The following is a 22,619-nucleotide window of genomic DNA, read 5'->3' as shown; positions in this document are numbered from 1 at the left end:
CTCTCCCAGCAGCAATAGCTTGAGCGATACTGTCTGGGCCTCCTCCGGACAGCTAGGCAGCACCTGCGCAACCGCGTCCCACACAGAGTGGGAATAATGGCCCAAGAGACATGCAGTGTTCACTGACCACAGCCCTAAGCTGGCAGATGAAAATAGCTTCTTGCAAAGCTGCTACAGCTTCTTGGATTCCCTATCCGGAGGTGCGGAAGGGACGCAGAGACTTGGACTACCAAGCTCTCAGGAGTGGAATGTTGGGATAGGATGAGGGGGGGGGGGTCGCCTGTGGAACAGGCTGAAAATACGGAGGACGGCCATAGGGAAAAAATGGCTTCATTGGCGTTGGAATCCGGCACAGTGTCCGGTTCCAGGCTGAAAGTGGGGATGACGTTGTCCCGAGGAGCGGGCGACGTCGGAGGTGATGCCGGTGGGCTCGACGTCGGTGGAGGTATTATAAGGTCAACCGGTGTCGACCGGGGTCCTGCGGAGCCAGAGCCACCGGCGACACCGGGGACAGAGCAGCCGGCGATGGAAGGACAGGACCCCAAGTCAAGCCCGCGGGGCACGTAGGCACACCGGTGGGGCCAGACCACCAAAAGAATCGTGCCAAGGCAGCAAGAAACTCTTGCACCTGGGCAGGCATCGCCGACGGAGTCGGGGCATGAGTCGTGGTCGCGCCCCAGGCAGTAGAGACACAAGCAGTGTGGGCCCGTCACAGACATCATGCCGTGAGAGTCCCCACAGTTCTTAAACCCAGGCATCCCTACGACACTAGGAGTCGATCGACTCGAGAAAAAAGAGACAAAAGGCCTAAAAAAACAGTCAAAAAATGACTGATGGTACTTGCTCTTCCCGGATCTGCGCTTACTGGCACGAAAAAGAAAGACCTGACATCAGTGCGTGGGCGTGTCTCAGTAGCTCCAGCGATGTCATCCAGGCGCCAACAACGCCGCCGCACACGGAGCCGCACAACGACGCCTACCGACACACAGGGGTACTGCTGACGAAAACTTTCCGGATCCAGTCTGACGCCTGGGGGTAATAAGGTAAGGAATCTATCACTTCGCGTTTTTCAGATATTCATAATTCCCGATTTTGGTTTCCTCAGGTGAATCGGCGGGCTCTTGAACCGGGAATTGCAGATTTTATTGGCTTGTGCTCGCTCCCGTTACGGTGCCCTGGTGCAGCAACATTTCTATAAGGACACCGCCCTACTTTTCACTATCACTGATCACTACTGCTATCACCAGTTGGTCTACCTCCAGGTGGAGGAAAGCTCATTGTCAAAAAGACCCAATGAAGATGCTTTCACGTTCCAAGAGAACCGGAGAATCAAGATATACCGCTTTACCACGCCTGTACGTGAATGAGGGTTTTTAAGCCGGTCAACACACCCGACCCTAGTAATACAGGTACAAGTGATCCATTCTTCCTATTGAGGAGTACCCCCTGGAAGAGAAGCATAGTTACTATAGTACTGAGGTTCTCCAGTACCCCTTTGGTGAGATATGAGAGACAGCCAATTTCATAGCTGAAACCTATAGAAGAACGACTGATGTAGTAAAAAGTGGTTTGAAGATGAGGAGCACCCATAGAATGGAAGCAGTAGGGCCAGTAGCAAGTTACACGGAGGAAAGGTAGTTTGTTGTCTTAATGTACCAGAGATAATTTGGACAACAAACAAAATAGATTTTAATGGCACTTTCCACACACTAATATTAGCTCTGGCTCCATCACAAACTGTTGGGAATAGTGCTGTAGTGCAGGCCATGCACAAAAAAACTGCCCTTTGAAAAGACCAACACTTTTGAGAAGTGGTTTCCTGGAGAAAGAAAGCAGAAGGCTAAGTCTACATCCTTAGGCTTGAGCTCCGACCAACAGAGCAAAATGATTGAGGAATGGTAACAACCTAGACCATAAAGAAACAAGGGGCTTACATTAATTCATCTAGGATGAGCAGGTATTGCAGGTGGTCCATGTTATTAATGGCTATGCATACTTAAGCCAATGTTCTTTGTAGGTCGCGCCTGTAGGCAGAGCTCAAGCGCTGTCATTATGGCGACAAACTGTTGTGTTGGGAAAAAAAGTCAGAAGGGGCTTTTAGCCCGCCTACACTCACCATTGGTCAATAGCATAAGCACTCTCCATAGATGCCCTCTATATTGGCAGAAGTTGCAATAGGCCTCTTCCTGTGGCTTGTGTGGAGCACCACTCAACTACAGATTGATTAAACTTAATCAGTGTCCCTCCCCTGCAAGCGCTGCGATTGAGGTATTATTTCTACTTTGTTCGTGTTCAGCAGCCTGTCTTTCAATGCGTCAGGACTGCACTTTTAATAACATAAGGGTTGTTTCTTGGGCTACACACTTCATGTAAGATGTAAAATTTATCAGCAAGAATCTTATCATGAATGTACGTTTTTTTAATGTCACTATTCACATGGCAGCGACTTGTGACTAAAAGAATCGATTAAAGTTGTTACAATACTGCACTAAGCACCTTGACGCTACCGGAAGGTAAAGAAACACTGCAAATGTGCCACATAGTGTTGTATGTCCGTCCAGGAGTAGGTCATTTAGTCTAGGTTTTTGCTTTGCATTCTGGAACTTGTAGTTATGATTCTATAACGGGCTAAGCTTGTCTACAAACCCTAAAAAAGCAATGCTAAAACCTGGTCTGGTAATGCACTGCCTTGAAAACCTGTGTGTCAAACAGAACTCTGAAGTTTAACATTCTTTGGTCTGCCCTGCATTTTTCCCAAGGGGACTCTACAATTTGTGAGTAAGCTGGAGGTACCAAATGGCTTTTTTGGGAAGCCTATCTATTTCTAGGGGGTGTACCCAAAGTTTACGAAAGGGTTAGCATCCACTGATGGATGTTGCCAGCTAAATCAGTCTCAAGGTCACAGGCCTTTTTAGGTTGAGCCTGGGCAGTGCATGCGCTGCGAGGCATGCTGTATTCGAGTATGGACTTGAAGCTCCACCGACTATGCACAAATTTTTAATTGGCTTGTGTCACTCGCTTTTTAAATGCTGGTTTCTGATTCGCGAATAGGCTCGTTAGTCCCCGCCTTGTATTCATTTGTAACCTTCCATGAGGACTGGCCCTTTTACTTCTGTTGTTACACAGTATGTCTTATTTAGCCTGTAAGCACTATTTTCTTTAATGAGTTTCTTCGACTGCAGGCACAACATACGTTCCTGCAACATTCTTCGCGCCATGTGCGCTTTCACTTTCCAAGCAGACCAGGACAATAGCGGCCACTTTTTTCAAATTAAATAGGTCTCACATTTACAAGAGTTTGAGCTATTTTAAATGTCGATGCCTTTTATTTATGTGTTAATTATTTATGTATTCCTCTCTTTCGTTACACTTATTTATTTTTACCCTCATTTTTCCTTTCCTTACTTATCTGTACGTACATATTCCCTTATTCATTTTTTCCTCCATTTATTGACATATCAATCTATTAATCTTCCTCATATCTTTCAATTTTTTTTTTTATCTTTCGATTTATAATTATTTCAATAATATTTATATATTGGAATATGTATATTTATTAACTTATATCTTATTCCCTTTCTTGGCATTTTGTTTATACCATAGAAGATGTCTTATGTAACTTTTAGTTCATTCTGTCTTCATGTGATAATATATTATATATTTAAAATGTTAACTGATAATCCTATATCTTCATATGTATATATCCATTATAAATGTTATTAATAAAAAATTGACAAAAAAAAACAGATAAAAGGCATGGACATTTACAATGCCAAAAGCATAAACTCACAAATGAGAGATCTATTACACTGCAAATGCTTGTTTTCTTTCTGAATGTTAGTCAAGGCAGAACAATCACCAGCAAGCTAACTGTTCTGCCGGCCGACATGGGAAATAATACAGTAAATACTAAGGAAGGACTATAACTTCTCTACCAGAGCTGCCAGAAGCTCAATGCGGCTTAATCTGACAGCTAAAGCTTGGTCCTCAGCGTGCTCTGTGGTAATACTGCCCTATTCATAAAGGACATTGGAGTGGGGGGAGGGGAGGGGTTGAAGGAAGTGGCAATAACCCTTCTCCAGAGCCAGTGCTGGTCATGACCATCGACAAAATGTTTTTTTAAAAGCCTCGAAATAAAATGGGATGGACAACTGGAGACAGCTTCAGGATACCACAACCAAAGTTGTAAGAAGGACACAGGACTGGAGAAAATGGTAAACCTTCACCTGATCATCTGAAAAATCCAGCTCACATTTGGAGGTAATTGCTCTGAAGTCTCCCACTAATTCAGGTTTGCCACGCAACTATAGGCTCCGATGCAGACCCTAGGGAATTATCAAACTCTAGGCAAGGAGTGTTAGTTGGACCTTGACAAATTGCTGACTATTACCAAGGTCAAATCTTTTTTTTTTTTTATCAGTTGCGCCAATGGCAGCTGTGGAACAAAACAACTTTGGTTGTACCCACAGTTAATGGAGCTCTTGACAAAGTGGAGGCGATGGCGAAAAATTTCTAAATCGCAGACTCAGTTTGCCACCACTGCCGACAGTCCTGATGCTATACAACAGGGCGGTTTGGTTCCAATGGAACGTAACCTACTCTTTCTGCGGTGGCAGAAATTCTGCCTTTTGGCTCCATTTTGATACCTCCACAAGGAGTGAGAGCACCTCAATGTATGAGCAGTGCCAGGAGCAAGACAAATGAGTTAAGTAAGAATTTGGGTGAGCCAGGTATGAGCTGCTTAACCTACTCGACAACAATGCCTCAGGGTGTGAACAGGTAAAGGAGGACAATCAGGATAATACATTTTACCTTTTAAAAACTTGTGCCTCTAACATATCTTTATATTAGGAGTCACCCCCAATCATCAATACTTTAGGAGACAGAGCCCCCAACAGCAAGGGTAGGGGGAGGAACAAGCATGAAAAGAAGGGACAGAAATATCTCAGAAAGCACAACTTTACCTAGTGAGGTTATGACAATGTACATTTGATTCAGTTGATCAGACTGCTGCAAAAGTATATTAAACTAAAATTTCAGCAAAAACCTGCCCAGATTGCGGAGATTGAGAATACAAATAAAAAGAAAAGCAGTCTAGATATGGCTATTTTACAATGCCTCTATCTACTAATTGTGAAAAGTGAGAATGAAATGCTAGAATACATGGTAGAACACTTAGAAAATGTTTCACGCTGGAAATATATTTATATTAGAAGAGTTTACAAACTCAAACGAGCTCAATACATCACTAAAACTTTGTGCTTTAGTTGAAAAGTGATTTTGGGGGGGGGGGGGGGGGGGGGGGGGAATATGTTTATTGACATTTTTTCCGATTGCAAAACAATAACAGTGGTTATCAGCAGAGTATGTAAACATGCGCAAATAGACAACAGCTGCGTATCTAGTCAGCAGTAAAGGAGAATCAAACAATATTAGTGTGCACCAAATCATCATCGTGGGCCCCATCTTCTCATTCCAACCATATACCCAACCATATAAGATCATTGTGAATCGGAGAGCGAGAGTCCATAATGTGTAAGTCGTGGCTTTCATATTTTCAAAAACTTTAGGGCAGTCCGTGCTTTATAGGTTGTCTTCTCGCCTAGCATATACATGTCCATGTTCTTTCTCCATTCAGCAAGAGATGGAACCGCCGTGGCCCCCCACGCCCTAGCTATATCTCGTTTCGCGACCAACAACCCTAGCTGCAGCAAGACCAACTTATGCTTAGGGAGGTCAACGTCCATGGAGATTCCCAGCAAAACAAACGAGGGACTAAGTAGAATAGTTTCCCCCAAAACGCTTTCCATCTCACCCATCAGAGTCGTCCAGTACCTTTGAATCTTAGAACACTCCCACACCGTATGATAAAATGTAACCTCCAACCCTAGACATCGCAGACAGGTGGATGTTTCCGCCCTCCCTATGCGGTGTAATCGCATCCTGTCGTAGTATGCCCTATGCAAATATTTATATTGAATCAGCCTGAGGCGCAATCGGCAGGCTACCTCTCGAGGATGCATCAGTGCCATTTCCCAGTCCAAAAATCGTCCATCTCCCCCAGCTCGGATTCCCATTTTGTTCGCAATTTCAGCAGGTTGTCTGGCTTATTGTTTTAAACGTCCAAGAGACCGCTTTTTCCGCTATTTCCCCCATCAAGAGTCGTCCCTCTAAGGGTGCATATTCGGGGATTTCATCAGTATCTAAGCCCTGCGCCCGCCAGGCATGTGTCAACTGTAGGTATTTGTAGCGTTGGGTTGTGTTCATGTCATATTCACGCAGCTTCTTAATTTCCGGCAGGCGGTTACCCATAGCGGGGTCTCCCTAGTGACCAGGTCACCCCATTTCATCCGTCTTTCCGCTTGCTTCCATGCTGCCAGGACGATCTGTGTCGCTGTAAGGAGTTGTGTAGCCACTCTCCCCCCGTATATGTAGTGTGTGTACTGGTGTTTAATGAATTGTGTGCACTCTAGAGCATACGTAGGGTGATCTCTCTCTATGAGTTCCCATTCATTCACAACAATTAAATGGGCAGCCTAGTAATATGCCCGAAGATCCGGTAGGGAAATGCCGCCATTATATTAGTTACGCTGCAGTGTAGCCAGTACTAGTCTCGGCGGCTGTCCATCCCAAAGAAATGTCCGCAGTGCAGCATCAATTCTATGAAATACTTCTGCTGGTATTAACTGATAGATGTTCTGTAGCACGTTTTGAAACTTGGGGAGCACTATCATCTTGTATAATGCTGCCCTTCCCAGTAGGGTCAACGGCAGGGACCTCCATCTCTCCATATCCTTGTGAAACCCCCTGAGCACCTTGTATAAATTATGGTCCAGCGCTAGTTTCGCATTCGTGGTAACATAAATACCTAGGTATTTAATACCCTCTCGGGTCACCTGGAGCTGGCTTGGGCCTAAGGTATACCCATCACCCCCACTCACCGGATACAGATAGGATTTTCCCCAGTTAATCGTATAACCCGCATGTGCGCAATATGCCTCGCAACTGTCCATAATGCTTGGGAGTGTTCTTTCCAGGTTTGTCACATACAGTAATACATCATCCGCATATAGGGATATGTGTTCATTGGGCCCAGTCGTACCCTTCAGCCGAAAACCTGCCATGTCTGGGTGTGTTCGTATTACACAGGTGAGGGGTTCCAGTACCAGGGCGAAGAATAGAGGGGATAGAGGACAGCCCTGACGAGTGCCTCTACCTATAGGAAATTCCCGTGATAGCACCAAGTTAACTCTGACCCTCGCCACGGGTCGGTCATATAATACGGCGATCCATTGCCGGAACACCAGTCTGAAACCAAATTCCTCCAGTGCAGGAAAAGTGATAATGTTAAGAATTTTGTTCCCAACATTGATCTTAATACTGAAATTCAGCCGACGCACAAAGAGATGTATTTTGATTCTTGACAGGAACTCTCCAAAAAAGGAGCATTTTAGATAACTTTTTATATAGTAAATGCTAAACTCAATCCTCACCAATAGCCACAAACCTTCACAAGCTCTTCGATATTTTGATTCAAATGGAAATCTCTAAATGCAGCGACCAATGCACAGTGAAATATAAAGCATGTGGTTAAGAAGAGGACGTTTTACATCGTTCAAAACTTAAGTTGATGTTCAGTAAATCTCAGTGTTTCCTCTCCAGAAGAGTGGAAGATAATAATTAATTACTCTCAGTAATATAAAAAAAATAGTATGTCCTTAATTACTAGAGTAAACATGGCCATGGAGATTTCTGTATGCAGTATTTCCCAGATAGCGATTTCCCATCTTTCTAGTATTCTAGCTTCATAATCTCCTCTTCGCTTTTTCATGTTTGTTTTCCTCCCTCATGACCAGGGTGTGGAACGGCCATGCCAGTGTATATGCAACACAGCCGTATTCCTGGGCGGGGCTAGTGGGGGGTCTAAGGCACTCTGGAGAACGGGAGGGTTAGAATGACATGTGGGTGGTGTCAAAAATGGGTATTGCTGTTGGGTGGTAAAATAGGGTAAAGACCGATTTGCTTTTTTTTTTTTTTTTAATTATTGGTAAAAAGGGCAAAGTAAGGCTAATATATTCACCACTGTCATGGAATGTAAATGGATTATTGCATAATAAATATAAAAATAGGAGAGTTTTCCAAATAGTACAAGATCCTGGGCTCAATGATATTTTGCTACAAGAGATGCATACACCATATCTAGTATTTTGCTCATTAGAATCAAACTGGGCCACTGTAGTGTCTACTTAAGACCGGAAACCACAATAAGAACACCAATTCTTGCTGTAAATAACTCATACCTGCAGAAACAATTAAATCTGACAGTTCAGGCAGGTGAGTTGCTCAACACTTATGTATCCACACAAAATATACAGTCATATCTCTATATTGGCTTAACTTTGATGATATATAGGTGATCACAAAAAATAGAAGTAGAGAAAGCGTAGATGCACAAAACAAACATATGGGGGGGGGGGGGGGATGGAATACAATACCATGGTAAATTGATAAATTTGCTCAAAGGAGACTTAGCCCACATCCCAAACAGAAAGGAGCCTTAAATAAAAAGTCACATAATTTAATCTATCTTCTCCACATCAGAAAATATATCCACACAAACCTGGTTAAACATTTTCTTTAGCTAGATAGAATTCTCTAGATTTGACTATTCCTTAGTTCTGCCTCAATGATGTAGAAGGGACCAAACATAGTAATTGTACCCTTACATAAATAAATCAGATCACTATGATTACATTAAAACTGTAGAAATGTGAAATTGGAAGAAGATTCACACGATGGGTCTGCTGTCACTCTCCGCTACAAAACTTAGATTATATTGCACACATTCAAGAACAGAGGTTTTATGTTTTTACTACGAATGTTTATTTTGCTCAAACACTCAGTATGTAGGAATGTACATAAAACCTATCTACTTGGTATTATCATCCAATATGCGATACAGAAGCAATGCAGACAGAGCTGGATTTTCAACAGAGATGCAGATTCTCTAAAATTAACCTCAGGAAACAGCCAATAAGAATACACAAAGACCACTTCTGAAAAAATAAACAGCGTCCAGAACTATATGCCAAGTGGGGACTACAAATCAAAATCTGCCGCTCATAAAGACAAAAAACATCAGCCAAGTGAGAAGTACAGAAAGATCCTTGCAAAGCCAAAATAACTACAAAACAGAAGATAAGGTGGAAAGATAGCACTCTGATGTTGGAAGAGGGAATTGAGCAGGCTTTCATTTCCTTTTCTGACATCCTGTACTCAAAGCCATCATTAGCTGGTCCAAAGAAAGAAGATGAATCCCGTTTTGGATTTAATTTGCCTGTTGTGACAAGAACTGGGCATAAATAGTTAATGTTAATTTACAGCCTCCTGGCTGATGCAGAAAGCCTTTGACTTGGTTAACTAAGTATATGTGGTATACTTTATCTCTGCTCAAATTTCATACATCTTTTATTGCAGCAACTCAAGCACTTTAACAGGCAATTTCAGCCACAGTCATTACTAATGGTGCTCAGAGTAGAGACTTTTGCAACCACTGATGAACGAGGCAGGTCTGTCTTCTTTCTCCTCTTTTGTTTTCAAGATTTATTGAACCATTCACAAACTCACAAAGGCTTTTTAACGAGATTACAGGGTATGTCACTGACCTATCAATTAAGTTTAACAAGCTTTATGCTTATGATGTACTGGTGTTAACTTTGTATCCACAAGCTATTAATAAAAGTCCAGTATTTCCGAAATAATTCTGCAAACTCCTCTGGGTACAAGATGAATCTGTCTAAATGATTGTTTCCAAAGTGAAGAGATGTCAATCTAACCCTCAGCTGGTCTGATATCTGAACGTTTTACATTTCCCCAGTTTACCAAATTTATTCTGGAACAATTTTTGAATTTCCTTTACTGCTAACCTCACTCAACTTTCAGACTGAGTATTCAATTTTTTATTTATTGATTACAAATGGCAAGCACAATGTTCTTAAGCAATACTTCATACTACAAGCAAAAGCAAAACTAATTAATGTAATACAATATTATCAATTGAAACAGGCTTTTATTAACAATAATATTCAGGATAAACTGCCTTCGTCCTTCATTTAAATGATGTAATACATGTATCTGTGTACTCTACCAAAACTGACAATTCTAAAAGAAACTTTTTAACCCAGAGGCAGCTGACATCAGATTAGAAAATTTGCACCATGGCCTCTTTGAATGACTCAAAGTGCTGCAGAGTTGATGGCTGACCAAAGAATTGGGAGAGTGCCGCGATCAGTCTTGGGATGGGCTTGGAGTTGGGCAATGCCTGCACAGTCGGATCTTTACAATGCTGAATGCTATCCTGCATGGGACTGCTGAGACAGACGAGTCCGGCTTGGCCTTTTAACACTAATTGCAAGACTTGGAATTTTCTTAGGACGCGGAGTGAGACTAGGACTTGGTGCTGGAGCCGCCCCCATGACCTGGAGAAGGAGCAGCTACGTGACTTGGAGGGGGACCGTTGTTTCAAGCATAATCTACCCTGTGTTTTGAGTTCCACAACAAAGTTGTGACTGGAAATCTATATACCACAGGTAAATATTGTGCGGATCTGTGACAGTTACCAGCTACCTGCAGTTGAGGCGTGGCTTAAAGCTCAGGCTTTTGGGGTATATCATGCCCTTGCCATATTGTTGAATTCTGATTATTTTGGAGGGGGATAGTCAGCACACCCAACAAACTAACAAGTTGTGAGTGGAGCTCGGGATCTGTGCCGCCACTTCCACAGGAGGTACGCAAGCATGAGACGTTTGATGGCACCACCTACTAGCACACAGAAGATATTGTTTGGGGGGAGACACATGGGGGAGGGGGAGAAGAACATGGGGGGATGGGACAACACAACCAGTCTGGCGCTTGGGGAATATTCAAAAGGTGAGGAATCTGCTGTTCAAAGTAACCATCGGAATGGCTTATTTACATTTTTAGTAAGGCCACAGTAAGTAGGCACAGAGTGCACCAATGGGGTAAAAGTTAAATGCAAAATGAGGACTGCAGTACACATTTACACTATCCACATGTCTCTTGAAAAAAAGAATAAAGGTTCACCCTTGTATCCTATCCACCTGCAGCTTAAAACTATACTGTAACATGTCAGAGGAGAGTGATGTGTCACATTGAAAACATATACTTTTATGCATTAGACAAGTCACCACTGTGTGCGCCTTGGAGCAAAGAGGATGGGGGCTTACTGTATAAAAGTGTGATATGCTAAATATGCCTCTACAGTGAACAGCTATTAACAATGTAGAGAAAACATGGCCTCTTTGTAAGAAGAGCCCAGGCTGTGATTTAAAGTTCATTATCACAATTCTACTCAGAAAAAAAAGTTAACATTTAATTCAAAGATCCTTTCCAATATTTTGCAAAAATGCACTTCACTGGTGAATGTAGTTTTTTGATAACTATCTTGAAACGGTAACCATAAAATCATAATCTGTAATGCCTGGAAGCTTCATCAATAATACAATTTTGCTGGGTTACCTTTTCCCCAAGCCTTAATTAGGGGTGAATAGATAATCTACCAGTAGAGAAATGGTACTGCCCCTGGTAGCATGAAGGCTGGGAAGGAGTAGTCACTTGCAACATATCTACGAATTAGGAGTTGAGTTGGGAGCAAACAAACAAAAATAAAACACAAACCTCAAATAGGCGTAGATCAGCCGGTACTCTGTCTCCCACTGCCAGATATACAGTGTCACCGGGGACCAGGTCTCGAGCAAGTGTGTGCTCTACTCTTCCCTCCCGTAAACTGCAAAATACAACAATACAATGTGTCTAAGTTCACAGCAGACAAACACTTACCTCAGAACTTGAAAAATATAGAATTCCTAATATTTTGTGGTATAGTGGGGTACAATTAATTTTCATAGGGTGAATATAATCTGAGAACGGATTCTGAAGAATCAGTATGACAAGAAATATGGACTTCTGTAGCAGTGCAGGACAAGTTGGAGTTCTCAGAAGGAAATGGACAGCTTCCACATTAGTTTACACTACACTAAACAATTTTCAAAAATAGTTCAATAGTACCTCTTATAACAAAGATTCAACTCTGACACAGTGATCAGAAGTCATTCTGGGTGATAAAACTTTAAACAGATTTTTATTTTAATGAAAGTGCATCAATTCATAAATCTTCTTTCCACGAACTCATGATTATTAATCTAACGAACAAGTTACTTACCTTCGGTAATGCATTATATGGTGGAGACACAATCTAGTTGCAGATTACTTACCTTTGAATTTCCCAGGCGTCGGGCTGGATCCAGAATCTTTTGCAGACCAAAACCCATGTGCACGCCGTTGGGTGGCACCATTCGGATCAGTGTGACATCATTGGCGTCGGTTAGGACGTTGCGATGCCTATATAGGTGCCACCCAGGCACGTCCGTACTTTTCGTTATTTCCCATGCCAGAAGCACAGAGCCACGAAGTAACTGACTTAGTGTGCAAAACTAGGGCCCTGAACAGGGGAGCAACCCTAGCTCTATATTAGTCCGCACAGCAGGGAGGCATGGGTGGGGTTGTAAGGAATCTGCAGCTAGACAGAGTCTCTACCAGATAATGCCTTACCAAAGGTAAGTAACTTGTTCATCTGATAGACTTCTAGTTGCAGATTCCTTACCTTTGAATTAAATACCCAAGCCATACCATTCCCGTGGTGGGTTGCAGACCAATACCTCAAACTAGTAAGTCCTGCAGGACTGAACTGGCAAAATGCCAGTCTCTGTAGACTTGTCTAGGCAGTAATGTTTGGCAAACATGTGCAATGATGCCCGCGTTGCTGCCTAACAGATGTCTAGGACTTGGACACCCCGAGCCAAGGCCGTAGTCACAATCTTTCCCCTGGTGGAATGGGCCCTTAATCCCTCAGGGGGCTGCTTCTTTGCTAGGGCACAGCAATCTTAATGAAGAGAACGACCCAGCGAGAGAGGGTCTTTTTCTGCACGGTCTTTCCCTTCTTCGCTCCCACGTATTCCACAAAGAACTCATCCAACCGGAACTCTTTAGTGCGGTTAAGGTAGAACGATAACACTTTTTTGATCAACAGCCAGAGGGGACAATTGTGTAAAGGCTCAAAGGAAGCACACATCAGGTAGGGAAGGACCAAATTAAGGTCCCACTGTGGCATAAAAAGGGCGTGGGTGGAAACAAGTGAGCCAGCCCTTTTAGAAATCTATGTACAATAGGAGACTTAAAGAGAGGGCTGGTCTGGCAGCCGCAAAAAAGCAGACAGAGCAGAAAGGTATCCCTTGAGAGTTCCTGTTGCAGGGATTCTGCTCATGCACAGAACTATGCGCAGGAAACCAGGACCTCAGTGAATTGTGGTGTACCAAAAAAAACTCACCTCAGGACCCAGAACCCCTATCCGACTAGCATCAGTGTCTCATTCGTTCTCCGTATCATCTCGAAGCTACCAATGATTAGACAACCCAGAACAAGCGACTTAGAGTACTCTCAGGAATGGTGGGAATCAGAAACACCTTTTCGTTATTCTCATATCAGTCCACAACAAGAATAATCAGAGACCCGGTAAAGTTTAAAATGTTTATTTTTAACTACGTGCTCTAAGGTGCAGTACTTTGGCCAACATAAACAGACAAATGATTAAAAACAAAACCATCAACATTGTTACAATACCATAAAAAATGAAGGGAGAAATCATTACAAATGATAGTGGAAAACAACCACTCTCCCTTCGCTAGTAAACTAGTTTTATGAAACTAATAGAAGGTCTCTAGGCTAGAATGGGGAACCCCATACCGTAAATATCAGCTTAGGTGAATCACATCACAGGATCAGCTCTGCTCTCTGTCTGGAAAGGTTTTCTCCAAGTGCCTGAATCATGCATGCAAATGCAATATTAAAGGCACCAGAGTTTCAGATATTTGCAGCTGTGTGCGTGTTATGTCTAGAGCGTGGGACGATCAACCTGAATTCAAAAGCATACATTGTTATTTGACCTTGACGACTTCTGCACACAGTGTTCAGACTAAGGTCGCGGTGCACGTCTAGGGATGTGAACAACAGACCGTTCTCATGTGAAGAAAAAGCAAGCAAGCAGTTTTTCTTGTAATAACACCTACCTGCAGTGTCGTGTGCAAAAGCAGCAAAGTGGCAAGATGGCGTTTTACATCTAAAGTGCTTATGCTAACATAGCAATGTGTGCACATAGAACCCCGTCTCCACTCCAGCCGCAAAAAAGAAGACAGAGCAGAAAGGTAACCCTTGAGAGTTCCCAATGCAGAGCCCTGTTTGGCAAGGGTCAGAATGAACAAAAGAACAGTAGAAAGAAGCAGAAAGAGGGTCAATAGATCTTTCTGTACAGTATAATACAGATTTCTGCCAACGGCAGGCGTATGCAGTCTTAGTGGAGGTCCGCCTGGCTGGCAAAATAACATTGCATTCTTCGAAAAGGAAGGTCAAAAGCCATCAACTGCTGCTCCTCATTCTTCGCGCATGGGGGAGCAGAGTTGACAGGTTTAGGTGGAGGACCCTCCCCTGCTGCTGCAACAGAAGATCTCCCGAAGGGGCAGCCTGATCGCAGGATCGATGCTCATTTTCAGAAGCTCTCCTTGCCCAGTCCGGAGCTACAAGAATGATTGGGCCCGGTCACTCCTGATCTTCTTCAGAATCATGAGCAGGAGTTGTATGGGCGGAAAGGCGTACAGCAGGCCTGAGCTCCACTCGCATCGTAAAGCATAGCTGAGCGATAGCCACCTTAGAAACTCCAGTGCGCAGTACTGCTGACACTGAGCGTTCTTTGGAGGCCAACAAATCTACCCAAGGTTCTCCCCATGGCTGAGTTTGTCTGCCCTGGCATTCAAACACACAAATTCTAAATGTCTGACCTGCTAACGAACCACAACTTAGATCTCCTATTCATAACAAACATGGGGCAATCCTTCATCTGGACCCGATTTCAGCATTGCCACCCCCGACAGCTACTGTGCATTTAGACACGACAGATTAACAAAGAAGGGAGGTGGCCTAGCGATCATCTACAGAGACAAATACTCAGTTAAAGCAGTATCAATTCCCTCCACCGTCTGAAGCACTGTCCTTCTTGATAATGCTCACTAATACCCAATCCTTCAAGGGAACCCTCCTTTACCGTCCATCAGGCTCCCGAGCCGATTTTCTGGTAGCCATAGACAACCTAATAGAACCATTAGCAGGAACACCCAACTATACCATCCTGGGAGATTTCAATTTTCATTTAGAGACCATGGAAGACCAGGATACTTCCTCTCTTATAACTGACATTCAGGCAGTAGGCCTATGTCAGCTAGTGACAAATCCTACTCACTTAGCTGGCCACACACTTGACAGTCTTTTTCCAACAGGCACATCTCTCTAACTAACGTCCTCCCTCTAACATGGACAGATCACTGTGCTATATTGTTCGATACTCAGACTAGCAAATCCAACCTCCCTCACAAGAGCTCATTCCCCCCTAAACAGTTCGGAGCCTGGAGGAGCATTGACACGCATCTCCTAAAAACATACCTATCTTCTACCCAATACGACACCACACTTGACACCGATCTGGCTTCCAATAACTACGAATGGCTCCATAACGCGTTCAGCACCTTAGTACCTCTAAAAAGTTTCTCCAAAAACAGATGTACCCCTTCCGCCCCCTGGTTCTCAGACTCGAGAAACAACGCTGCAGAAACATAGAAAGACGTTGGCGCAAAAATTACGACAACGGTGAAAAAACACTTTACAAGGATGCCATGGCTAAATAAAAACAGCTCATCATTGCAGAGAAAAGCAAGTTCTATCTCAAACAAATAGAAACTGCCCAAGACTCAAACAGTTTTTCCAGGTGGTGACTAAACTAACCGAGCCGTCAACTAACTCACCCATCGACGCCACCCAAACACTCTGCAATTCTCTTGCCAACTTCTTTAAAGATAAAGTCAGCCAAATCTACGCCAACTTTTCAACTCATGCTAAAGACGACCTTCACACCTGCAACATCAGAAATGATTCAACGATCTCCACCCTCTCCGAATTTGGTCACGTCTCACTCGAGCAGATAATAGAACTAATCTCCACCATTAAATCTGGATTCCATCACAACCCCTGCCCACCTTCCATTTTAAAGCGTATTCCCGACTCAATAGGCCCCATCCTAACCAACCTCTGTAACTCTATATTCCGCACAGGCTCCTACCCATCAATTTGGAAAAAGGCCATCTGCTAAAAAAAACACAATCTCGACCCCGCAGAATCCAAAAACTATAGACCTATTGCATGTCTCCCTTTTCCATCAAAAATCTTTGAAAAGATCATGAACACTCAATTAGCACAGTTCTTTGATGAAAATCTTTTGGATGACACACAATTTGGTTTTAGGAAGGGTCATGGTACCGAGATGGCCCTCATCAAAACTACTGATGAAATTAGGAGACCAAGGTGGCGCTGCAGTCCTAGTGTTATTGGACCCATCAGCCGACTTTGACACGGTCGATCACGCTATTCTGATCGACCGTGTCTCCTCCATCGGCATTAGGCACAGGGCCAAGGCCCTCTTATCCTCCTTTCTCGCACCCAGTCAGTTAAATTTGGTGACTTCAACTCTCCATCATTTACCCTACCGTGTGGTGTGCCTCAAGGCTCCTCCCCAAGTCCGACCTTATTTAACATCTATGTGTCGGACTTGGCCAGGGTCATCAAAGCACACGGGATGAGATTAACATCATACGCCGATGATACACAACTGGTGCTTGCTTTACACAACGATGGCGGTGCAGTTGCTGCCAGTTTCCAAAAGGGCATGCTAGCCATCAGTTCATGGATGGCAAACAATTGCCTAAAGTTAAACTCCGATAAAACGGAGGTAATGACATTTGGCAATCTAGCCCCTGGCTGGTCTCCCATATGGTGGCCAACCAAGTTGGGATCACTTCCCTCCCCCGTCACAAAGGTCAGAAACCTGGGTGTGATGTTAGACGACAAGCTTTCCTTCATACATCATGCCAATGCAGTGGTCTCGTCATCCTTTTACACTCTTAAAATGATAAAGAAACTTCTACCATTTCTCCCGCCTAGCGCGGGCAGAACTCTCATAAGTACACTGGTAATGTCAAAAGTGGACTACTATAATGGACTACTACTGAATGCCCAAGAAAAAGTCCTCAACAAGTTGCAACTAGTTCAGAACTCGGCCTCCAGGATCCTGTCTGGCACTTCTAAGTTCAAATTGATTTCCAGAGTAGTGCGAAAACTTCACTGGCTGCCTATTAGAAGTCGAACTAAATTTAAAGCACTATGCATTGCATACAAAGCAATTCACAACACTGGACCCGAGTTTCTAAATAAAGCACTTTGCCCATACACACCTAACAGATCCTTACGCTCATCGGCCCACCTCCTGAATGTCCCCGGACTAAGAAAACATCATGGGGAGATAGACGATTCACAATCGCCACTGCTAGACAGTGGAATACTCTCCCCCTTCATATTAAAATCAGTCCCACCCTCCTAGCTTTCAGGAAACACGTAAAAACCTGGCTTTTTAACCAGTAGTCATCAGCTCCAGGTCTGTTTTCCTCTTGCACTTCACAGCGCCAAAACACCCCAGGGGATTTGCGCGCTTTATAAGGTCGCTTAAAATAAAATAAATAAATTCAGAGAACCTGACAAGTGTTGAACCACCAGGGTTATGCCCTGCTGTTCAAGCCATGTCCAGAGACGCAGGGCCTCTCGACAAAAGGTCCATGACCCCACCCCGTCCTGCTTGTTGTAGTACCACATGGCGATGGTGTTGTCCATGAACACCTGAATTAACTTCCCCTTGACAGAGGGACAAATGCCTTCAATGCCAACCGAATCGCTCGGCACCCCAACAAATTGATGTCGACCCCCCTGATCTCCACCTCTCCCAGATGGCTGCCCCATCCCAGAAGTGACGTATCTTTTTTTTTTTTTGTTTATTTTTTTTTTATTGAGCAGAGCCATCAAGAAGCACATTATTTACACATAAAAAAAAGAGAAAAGAGAAAACAGAAAAAACTTGAACTGAAAACATCACAATTCCATGTTCACTCAATCAAAAATATAAATCCCAAACCCTCAAAAATGTCTTAGTTGCCCCCAACCGTTTGGCATAAGCTTCTTCGAAAGACATTGTCCTTTTCATCTTAACCCCTTCCCCGCTCATGATGGAACCACTCCGTCATGAGCCACGGTTGCGCTGTGCTCATGACGGAGTGGTTCCATCATGCTGCGGCCGTTGGCCGCCGCTCCGCCCACGCGGCGCTAATTCCCCGCATGTGCGGGCGATTAGCGCAGTGGGCGGAGACGTGACGGAACCACTCCGTCATGAGCACAGCTTAACCGTGGCTCGTGACGGACCGGTTCCGTCACGAGCACAGCGCCACCGCGCTGTCCCCAAACCCCCCCCCCCCAGCGCCGCGGCGGAATTCCTGCCGCGGCGAAGGGGTTAATCAACCATTTCTTAAAAAGAGGCATTTCCAATGATCTCCAATTTTGTAAAATCAAAGAACGGGCAACCGACATGGCATTTGCAAGAAACAATCCTTCATCTTTCGAAAGTACAGCCTCCCTAATACCTAACCCAAACAAAGCAGCTTCTGCTGAGGGTTCATACATTTTCTTAATTGCCCTACTAAAATAAGCAAAAGTATCTTCCCAGAACTTTAACTTGGGTCAAGAAAAAAAAATATGTCGCCATCCCCCTTCTGCTAAGGTACCACAACGAAAGCAACTATTTACCATTTCTGGATATATTTTATTTAATGCTTCTGGAGTATGGTATGCCAGCCATTGGGCAAGGAAAGCCATTCTTTTATAGTTAGCAGCTCTTAAAGCCTTATTACCTAAAGTTGAAATCTTTTGCCATTCTTGATAAGAAAAAACACATTGTGTATGACCTTCAACTTTCTCCAGCATCTTTAACACCAAAGGGGATTCATCTTGAGAGTTCAATAAACGATACCAATTGCCCACTCCAGATAATCTCGAAACATATAATGCAGAATCAATTCTACCTGGGGGGATGTTAAATATAAAATTGTATTTTTTCAAAAAATTACTAACTTGAATAAATTCCAAAAAGGAAGGTTTATTGGAACCCAAAGTTCTAACCTGTATTTCTTCCCAAGAAATCAACCTACCCTGAATACCCAATTGATTCACAATCCCAAAGCCAGCATCATTCCATTTTTTCAATTGAGTAGAATGAATTTATAAACCTAGCTCTCGACATTCAGTTAACTTTAGTGAAAAAAAGCCAGAAAAATAATTTTGTTTAAAGATAATATCAAGTCTATTTGAGAAATCTATTAACGTTTTGTATCTTGTTCTCTTTGGAAGTTCAGATGTCTTAAAAAAAGTAGGAAGTTGGGTTCCAGCCTCTTGGATCATTTTGATGATAAAAAAGTGGTCAGCTCGATGCGGATTAGACAATAAACATGCTACATAACGAAAAAATGATGCATCATAATATGAACGAATATTTGGAAGTGCCAACCCACCCAGCTGAGTTTCCAATTGCAAAATTGGCAGCTTAACTCTAGCTTTCTTTTTATTCCACACAAATGCCCGAATCATATAATCAATCGCTTTGAAATAACTAACGTTAATCTTTACCGGAATGTTAGTAAACAAAAATATCAAAAGAGGTAAAATGGACATCTTAACCAATGCCACACGTCCTGTCAAAGGAAGATTAGACCATTTATCCAACAGTTTCTGGATCTTTATGCTGGTGGCTTCATAATTATTCTTGACCAATTCCCCATAATGACCTGTAACATAAATTCCCAAATACCGTATGGGATCAGTTTCCCTGCCTGTTTTAGTTCTTCCAGGAGGCATGCTGACCCAGAATTTAACATTAAAATTTCAGTTTGTTCAAATTTCTTAAATTCTACCATTGTTGAATGCAAATTTAATTTTTCTGGATCTAGATATAAAATAGCGTCATCAGCAAAAAGTTTAAATTTTGGCATTCCAATGATTGGGGATCTAATGTTCCTATTGGATCGTAATCTGATAGCTAAGGGTTCAATAAAGAATATAAACAAAAGGGGGGATAAAGGGCAGCCTTGCCTGGTCCCACGGTTTATCTCTATAAACCCTGCCGGATCGCCGTTGACTATTATTTGTGCCTGCATTGTTTTTACGTAGGAATGCAATTGAGATCATTGAAAAGAAAAAACTTTTTTCTTCTCTTGCTAATCCTATTTTAATTACACATTGCTCTACCTTTTGCACTGCACCTTTCAAATTGGAATTATACAGAAAGGCCAAGATATAAGCTTTAGACCCTCCTCTATGTTCTCTTTTTTCCACTGATAAGAACCCAACAAGAGGATACAACTCACTCAGTATTCCTCTAAGTTTGGCGAGGAATGAAGAGTTGTTTGGAACCCCAAATGACAACACTGGTCACTTTGGTGAAATGATGGGATACCAAAAATCCAGAATGGGTTCTTCCTTTTCACCAATCTCACTAATTTCTATTGCTTATCTTGATACTCTCTGGTTACACTCAATTTGATAGCACTGGCTGCACATTTTTATTCTAGAATTGTATCTAGAGTAGCAGCTGTTGCTATAGACCACGGATTATTTCTATTGTTTTGTGACTAATGGAATAGGGGGACTTAATCTGTTTGAGTCTCAAAAAACTCCCTCAGACCCCATAGAGTATTCTCTCTCCCATCTTTAACAGCTTGAGAGAGCACAGCACGGGCCTCCTCCAGGACTTGTGGCAACATTTGGGCAACAGTCTCCCAAAGGGAGTGGGAGATACGGCCCAATAAGCATGCAGTTTTCACCAACCGCAATGCAAGGCTGGAAGAAGAAAACATTTTCTTCCCAAATGAATCCAGCCTCTTGCATTCCCTATCCAGAGGGGCGGAAGGGAATGCGCCGTGGGACGTAGAGGCATGCACCACCAAACTTTCTGGGGTGGGGTGTTGGCTGAGGAACTTTGGGTCGCCCGGAGCTGGGCTATGGCAACGGGCGATTGTCCTTTACACAGGAGCCCCTGTGCTAGGCTTGACCAAGTGCCTAGGACATCACTAAACGCTTCATTAAATGGTGAAAGGGGTTCTGAGGTGCAAGCCCCAGACTGAAGCACTTCGGTCACGAGGGCAGCTACATTCCACGAACCTCAGCTGCCCTCAACCACCATGGCATAAGATGCCCCCTTCTCGGAAGCCACAGTAGGCGGAGAGAGCATGCCAGTAATCTGGAGACGTGTCCAGTCCACTGGCCTCCGCAAGTTCCCCATACCAGGCCAACTGCTCCGCAGAGTCATACTGGTAATCAAGAGGGTCCGTAGACCCCTCCCATTCCTCTCCCGAGCCTAGCACATCCACAAAGTGCTCAGACGACAACACAGAAATCCTGAGTTCAGTTGATGTTGCAATCGGCATTGAGCAACGTTGTTCCGGCTCCTTGTCGTCTGGGATGAGGATGGGGCTGGCGTCACCAGAGGGCAACTGCGGCATCGCAGGCACTGACTTGGGGTCCGACACTGGAGGAGGTCGCAGTGGCACAACTGGCGCTGGACCGGATCCGGGATCAGATCCCCGAGGCCACACTGGCTCCGTGGCCAGAGCAAACGGTGTTGAATCCGAAGGGGCCTCTCCCGACCCCATTAGGCCCGAAGGCTCACCAGAGGAGTCAGCCCCCTCAAATATGCAGTGCATGGCCTCGGAAAATTCTTTAATCTGAGCGAGGGAAGGGGGGGGGGGTCGCTTGGGCTCTCAGAAAAGGGGCGAGGCGCGAAGTTGACCCTGGGTCCGGCTACGCAGGACCGTCCCCAGAGCATCAATGCTCCTTACCTCCTACGTCGACGGATGACATCTGAGGTGAAGATTAAATCCGCTTGGACAACAACTTCTGCTTGTGCCTCTTCCCTGAGTGTCCCGACAATCTCGAGTGGTATGTAGAGGACTCTGGGCTCCGGGAGTGGTCCAGCGATGACCTCATCCTCGATCGGGACAACGACCTCATCGAAGTCTCGCTTGACGGTGTCAGCTGTCGGCCCACAAGGAGCTTCAAAGCCTGCTCCATCAAGGTCATAGGAGCCAAGCCAGATAGCCATGGTCGCGCTCGAGACACCATAGGCATACGAGGTGTGGATAGGTTATCACCATGTGCGGTGGACAGGCCCCGAAGCCAGTCTTCCTCGAAGACATCCCTCTCACACAATGCAAAAAACACAGACGTCACAAAACGTTGCGAAAAGGCCTGCCAAAAAGCGACAGAGGGGTAGCTCTTCCGGATCGACGCTTAAGGCGGGGAAAGAAAAGAACTGACGTTGGCGCGCCTGTGTGGCACCTATATACGCACTGCAACATCATAACAGATGCTAACGATGCCGACGAGGTCACAAGGAGCCGAATATATCACCAACGACACGCGCAAGGGGCATTGCTCATCAAACGTTTCTGTATCCAGCATGACACCTGAGAAATTTAAAGGTAAGGAATCTGCAGCTAGAAGTCTCTATCAGATAGTTTTTTTCTGAAGAACAGAGCAAGCAAAAGTAAGTTACAGACCCATAAATCTAT

The 22,619-nt window shown here is 44.0% G+C and overlaps 1 protein-coding gene across 4 annotated transcripts in view; it reads right to left on the bottom strand.

Moving 5' to 3' along the window:
- Positions 1 to 22,619, bottom strand: part of ATP2C1 (ATPase secretory pathway Ca2+ transporting 1) — an 831,636-nt gene that overhangs the window by 387,570 nt on the left and 421,447 nt on the right. For all 4 annotated transcript variants that reach the window (XM_085630651.1, XM_085630649.1, XM_085630650.1 and 1 more), the window contains one exon: positions 11,698 to 11,806. In XM_085630651.1, the coding sequence (XP_085486777.1) occupies positions 11,698 to 11,806 (109 nt within the window). The remainder of the gene's footprint in view (positions 1 to 11,697; positions 11,807 to 22,619) is intronic.

The sequence above is a fragment of the Triturus cristatus genome, chromosome 10 (assembly GCF_964204655.1).
Source record: "Triturus cristatus chromosome 10, aTriCri1.1, whole genome shotgun sequence".
Taxonomy (NCBI): domain Eukaryota; kingdom Metazoa; phylum Chordata; class Amphibia; order Caudata; family Salamandridae; genus Triturus; species Triturus cristatus.
This window is presented reverse-complemented; position numbering and strand designations above follow the sequence as displayed.